The 6142-nt window shown below is 42.6% G+C and overlaps 1 protein-coding gene across 6 annotated transcripts in view; it reads right to left on the bottom strand.

Moving 5' to 3' along the window:
* Nucleotides 1–2459: 2459 nt before the first annotated feature.
* Nucleotides 2460–6142, bottom strand: part of FUBP3 (far upstream element binding protein 3) — a 57906-nt gene continuing 54223 nt past the window's right edge. For all 6 annotated transcript variants that reach the window (XM_060270199.2, XM_035112983.3, XM_035112981.3 and 3 more), the window contains 2 exons: nucleotides 5588–5715; nucleotides 2460–4099 (listed from right to left, as the gene is read on the bottom strand). In XM_060270199.2, the coding sequence (XP_060126182.1) occupies nucleotides 4091–4099; nucleotides 5588–5715 (137 nt within the window). In that variant the 3' untranslated portion in view covers nucleotides 2460–4090. The remainder of the gene's footprint in view (nucleotides 4100–5587; nucleotides 5716–6142) is intronic.

Raw genomic sequence — 6142 nt, 5'->3', positions numbered from 1 at the left:
CTCAGTCATAAGAGGTCCACAGTTCTGGGGCCACCACTGAGCAAGACAACCTAACGTAGGCAGCCAAGGAGGACCCCCCCCCCAAAAGTAGATCTTAGCAAATGCACCAGGATTAAGCTGGTGAAGGCAATCTACAAAATATAGAGGCTACAGCCTGCTTCAGGGATTTCGAGCTCTGCTTTATCAGGGTTCTTGTTCATAAAAATATTGGAGAAAGCTCATTGCAGGCACTGATACTGGAAGAACTTCACAGCGAAAGAGATGGGGATTTTAAACATAGAGCTAAATATAGTTTTAATTTCCAGAACATCAGGAGAAAGTGTAGAGAGGGCTGTAAGAAATGTGGGTGGTGCTGATGGTAAGGATGGGCGTAGGAGTAAACATTAATGGAAATATACGGTTCTGTAAAAGCGAAACCATCCAGAGTTGGTTCTGGATGCCAAGTCCCCCCCCCTGACTTTCCTGCAGCTCTTAGTGCAGGGGTGGGGGTGGCAGAGATAAAGAGATGAAAAATCGATTGCTCGATTTGGTAACATTTCAAGCACTTAGAATACTTATTCCCTGACACCAGACTGCTTATGAAAAACCCGGCTCCAAGAGGCGCCATTCTTAATGGCCGGCCCAGTTCCAAGGGCCTAGCGAAAGTAGGTTGCCCCACCCACTCGATATTTAAAGGGGGGGGTGAGTGGGAGGACTAGGGCTGCATGAAAGCCAGTTTCCATAATTCATATTATGGACATTTCCACTAGGGAGCCGCTATCTCATGTGTACTTACAGATACATTTAAGAAAATGCATCCTCCCCAGCTTCTCTCCCTTGGACCATTTATGAGTCTCGGGTTGGACGAGCCACAATGCTCCCGTCTTCAATTAAAGGACACCTTTGGGTTCATTATCACACAATTGCTCCCTGAGAAACCTACCAAATGCTCTTTTGGCAGCAAGCTTGGAAGATGAATTAGGAGGAAGTCTTCTCCGTAATGTCCTCCCCCCCCCTTATTCCCCATCATCAGCATTTATACCTCCTCTTCCCTGTTGCATACCAACCGTCCGTCATCACCCCCCCCCCGGCTTTTCTTCTCTTCTGCCCAAGTGGCTATTACCATTCCCATCTTTCAATATGTGCCTCTCGATTCTCTGGAGGTGTATTGAGGAGATGCCATACCCAACCCCTCCTTTCTTCCGGCTTTCAACCGGGCCCCCGAGTTGCCACTTTTGCAGATGGGGTCGTGTGTGTGTGTGTGTGTTTTTAAAAAGAGTGAGTGAACAGATGCCAGGCTGGTTGGGGAGGTAAATGGGTGGGGCGGGGGGGGTGGAGAGAGAGAGGGGAGGATGAAGCTTGATAGTGGTTTCATTCTTTTATTTCAGAAATTCAGGGTATGACCTAATCTGGGTTGGGAAACCAGTTGAAACTTTCTCTAATCCCAAAAAAGAAAAAGGGACAAATTCAATCTAGTTTGACAGAAGGGGGGTATTTTTTGGGGGGGGGGATAAATAAGGGGACAGACAGGCACACACACATGCACACACACACATACATACATACATATATAATTTTATTTGTATGCCTCCTTTCCATAGGTCAAATCATGCTCAAGGTGGCTTACAATATGAACAGAACACACCACAAGATAGGAAAAGTAGTCATAAACAAGAAATAAAACATCAAAAAAATACACAACCAAATCCATTCATATTCTCTCTCTCTCTCTCTCTCTCTCTCTCTCTCTCTCTCTCACACACACACACACACACACACACAGAGAGAGAGAGAGAGAGAGAGAGAGAGAGAGAGAGAGAGAGAGAGAGAGAGAGAGAGAGTGTGCTACTAAGAGTGGTAATGGTAATCTTCAGGAAAGAGTTTTATGCCAAGAACTCGGGGGGAATACAGCAGCAGTTTGCAGCATAATCTGAGCCACAACCAACCCATGGAGGAAGCCTTATTGGGTTCAATAGGGTTTACTTGCAGGTAAGTGGGGCTAGACCTGAAATTAGGAGGGTTCTGGCTGGGAAAGGAGGGAGGAGAAATTAGAGTGGTAGGCAGAAAAAATGCCACCAAGCTTGAGATGCAGAGAAGAGCAGCAGGAAATCATCTGAGGAGTTTTGTTTTTTTTGCTTATAACATGCCTCCTTTTAGCGAGATGATTCTTTGCTCTGGGGCTGTTTCATACTTTGGGGAGGGAAAGGAGAGACCACCTTTGCAGCTCTGCAGTTGCAAGATACCCTAGGTGTGAAATTTCGGCACAGTTCAGAAAGAATGAAAGGTCTCTTGATTGGGAGCTAACAGCACTATAATATAGCTTTTTAAAAAGCTAGTCACACACACAAACCCACAAAAAAAGATAAAATAGAGAGGATGGGGAGGCATACTTTTTTTCTTTTTTAAAAAATGCTGCTTCTGAATGACATCTCTCCCCCCCCCCCCCCGGTACTGTAATGGAGCAGTGATAAAAAACAGACTTTTAATACTTAACCCACAAGTTTCCTTGTGGATTTGCTTTATTATAGAGAGAGTGTAAAATGCAACTGTCAGTCAAATAAAAAGAACAATTTTTCATTTGTTTAAAACACATCATGCTCAATATTATCCAATTGCATTTACCTATAGTTAGACATTTCAAGCATTATAAAGAAATCAGGGAGGGGGAAGGATCCTAGAACAATAACTTCAGTACAGTTCAAAACGGAATGTCCCGCAGGTCAATTAAAAATGTCAAGAAAAAATAGCTTTACTTCCCGTTATTATTATTTTTTTCTCCTTTAAAAATACACTGTTATCTGTACAAGAAAACACTACAAGTAAACATTGGAAACCATAATATCCCTTTTATTAAATCAAAAAAGTATTCAGCGGCATACCTGGGGTTAATACTAGATTTATTTTTTTATTATTTCTCTAGGTAAAATTTCGACAAATATTAAGATAAGAAAATACTTATAAACGAAGAAAAAATTGAGGGGGGTGGGGGAAGCAAACACACACACACACCCTGGAATTAAAAAATAGTTACTACTATTTCATATGACTTAATGTTCCACAGTGTTTGTTAAAAGTACTAATAATAGCAGTTTTATCTTAATATTAAAAATAAGAGTATTTCTGAAATAGACAAAAAGTATTTTGTTTTTGTGTGTTTTTCGTTTTAGACAAAGCTTGGAGGTCTTAGATACACAGATGCAACCAGAAAATGGAGAACATGGAAAGCAGAATAAAATTGCTAAAAAAAAATTAAAACACATCTTTTTATATTACCCCTTTAGATCTCTAAAAATTATACAGCCCCCCCTACAAAAATTCCCCCCTTGATAACCAGCCTGACAGCAAACAGTAACTGTCTTGATAAAAGAATTCACACAATTAATTACAATAACATATCATAGTTCAGTTTCTTTTCTTTCTTTTCTTAAAAATGCAATAAAATAAAAAAGAGCCAAGATACAAGAAATTAGAAGTCATATATTTAATGAATTTACATATTTAAGAATATTTAAATACTGTTTTTCAAAAATTTCTTTTTTTAAAAATTTGTTACATATCACCTAAGACTTCCAAGCCTTTTTGTTGCAACAGAAAAGATTAAAATGAAAAACACAAGGTGGAAGAAAGGGAGGTGGAATACACACAATAAGGGGGGGGGGACTAAAAACACTTGTTGAAATGTCACAGCTCTGGGGTAAGATTTGATGACGGTTATTCTCTGGCTTCTCCCCCTAACCCCAAAAAAGGAACCTGGAGTTTTGCTTATTTTCTTACTCTCTCTCTCTTCTTTTCCTTATAAAATTTGGAAAACAAACAAAAAGCCCCCCCCAAATAATTAACATTCCCCCCCAAACAGATTACCCAGCAAAGTCCATAAAGTTAAGTACATTACTAATTGTTCCTGATTCTTAGAAAAAAGTTCAATGTAGATTATCCTAACAACTAGTGTTTCACCAAAAAAACCAAAGCAAGATTTCTTCATCAAAATGGTGCAAATCTAGAAACCCTCTGTTACAAAAAGGTTTGTTTCCACAATGATTCCGAGAGAGCAAGAGAGAGAAAGGGGGGGGAGGGGGGAAATAACAAACAAAGAAGAGCCAAGGATGTTGTTCTACTGCTCCTGCAAATTGAGAGAAGGGGGGGGCAGGGAAGAGAGAGACAAAATGAAAAACCACTGTTAAGAAAGAAAACTTTCAAGAACATCTTAGAACACAAGAACCACCTGGCTGGATCAGACCGGGAAGGCGCACCTAGATTAGAGGTGGCTAACCAGTGTGGATTTCCAGATGTCGTTAGGCTGCAATTCCCACCAGTCTCCAGTGAGTATGGCTGGTGCTCAGGTGTGATGCAGCAGTTAGAAGGCCAAAGGGTCGCCCTACCCTGATCTGAGAAGTAGCTTCCCTGCTGCATGCAAGAGGTGGAAGGATGCCTCTATTTGGAAGACATTATTTTGCGGGAATGGCAGCAGCTCCCAGCCCCACGTGGAGATGCCAGTGGGGATCGAACCTGGGAACTTCTACATACTATCTGAGAGCCAACTCTCTGACTTATAGAAGACACCTGAAGGCAGCCCTGTATTGGGAAGTTTTAAATGTCTGATGTTTTAGTATGTTTCAACATATGCTGTGAGCCACACAGAGTGGGTGGGTTAAATTAAATTAAATTAAAAATTCAAAGTAGATGCTCTACTACTGAATTGCAGCCCCTCAGGGTGGGGGCTGTAAGGCAGGGGAGTGGGTAAGAGCACCCCCTCTTCTCCAGTTAGCAGACTCCTACCTTAAAAAGCTAAAGTGTAAGAGCAAAGTGTAACTTCAATTTCAATTCAGAGGAGTGCAAACAAACCTCAGCTCTCAGAAAAATGGGGAAAACAGAAAATCAGGTGCTTGCCAGCAGGGAGCCCATTACTTAGAAACACAAGCTACACCATTAACAATTCTGGCCTTTGCTTTCACCAGGTCCAGAAGAGGCTAAGACAAGTTTGCAAAACTTCACGTAATAAGAGCCAGCTGAATGAGGCTAATGGTCCTTCTAGTCTAGCCTCTGGTTCACAGTGGCCACACGGATGCCTGTGGGAAACAGGATCTGAGCACAAGCCCTCTCTCCTCCTGCAGCTTCCAGAAACTGGTATTCAGAAGGGCCACTGCTTCTGCAGAGGCAGAGCATAACCATCATGGCAAGTAGCCATCAACAGCCCCTCTCCTCCACGAATTTGCCCAATCCTCTTTTAAAGCCATCCAGGTTGGTGACCATCACTGCCCCCTGTGGGAGTGAGTTCCACAGTTTCACTATGCCCTGTGTGAAGAAGGCTGTCCATGAGTTCCAGTGCTATGAGAAAGGGAGAAAAAGCTAAGTTTCGAGTTTTAAACTAAGTTAAACTTTGGTAAACTAGGTTTGGAAAGCAGTCACCCCTTCCAGAAACCCAGGCAGAAATTGTTTCAAAAACTGGGAGGTGATTCTTTGGGAGCGGGCAGTTGCTGATATGTCACAAGCGATCTTGTAAGATACACAGGGCTGGTTTTTTCTGTGGAATTATTTCAAGACTAAACTATGCAAGGAAACAGCTATCAGGAAGAAGGGTGTAGATACAGCAGGAAGAAGTGAGACCCACCTGGTTGTGGGCCTGGCCTTGCCCTAATGTCTGCCCATAATAAGCAGCCTGCTGTCTGTAATACTCTGCCCAGGCCATCGTGTAGTCAGGCTGGGAGCTGGCTTGAGACACAGCAGTGGCAGCATGACCTGGAGGGATAGGAGGTGGAGAGAGAGCAACAAAGAGTCAAGCATCAGAGGAAGCAAGTAAGAAAATACTCAAATGCACCCACCAAACCCTGATCTCGCCCCTTTCCAAATACAGGACCCAGGGCAGGCATCCTTTAATCATGATTAGCCCCCCCCAACAACCCCCAGGGTTAAGATCCCAAACATGCACAGTAAAGCATGTCCTCAGCCCAGAACCCTGGTGAGCTACTGACAGTGTCTGACTCAGAGTACATCCGCTTCTTATATTCCTACTTAAATCAGACTCACAAGGACTAGATTCTTTATTTTTAGGAGAAAGGCTACAACACTGTGGCAGAACATCTGTTTTGCAATAGAGAAGGTGCTAGGTTTAATTCACAATGACTCAGGCCCCAAATACCTGGAAGATTACCTCCATACCCTACAG

Source organism: Zootoca vivipara, chromosome Z2 (genome assembly GCF_965207765.1).
Source record: "Zootoca vivipara chromosome Z2, rZooViv2.hap1.1, whole genome shotgun sequence".
In the NCBI taxonomy this organism is placed as follows: domain Eukaryota; kingdom Metazoa; phylum Chordata; class Lepidosauria; order Squamata; family Lacertidae; genus Zootoca; species Zootoca vivipara.
The sequence above is the reverse complement of the archived record's forward strand: the minus strand, read 5'-3'. Positions and strand labels throughout refer to the sequence as shown.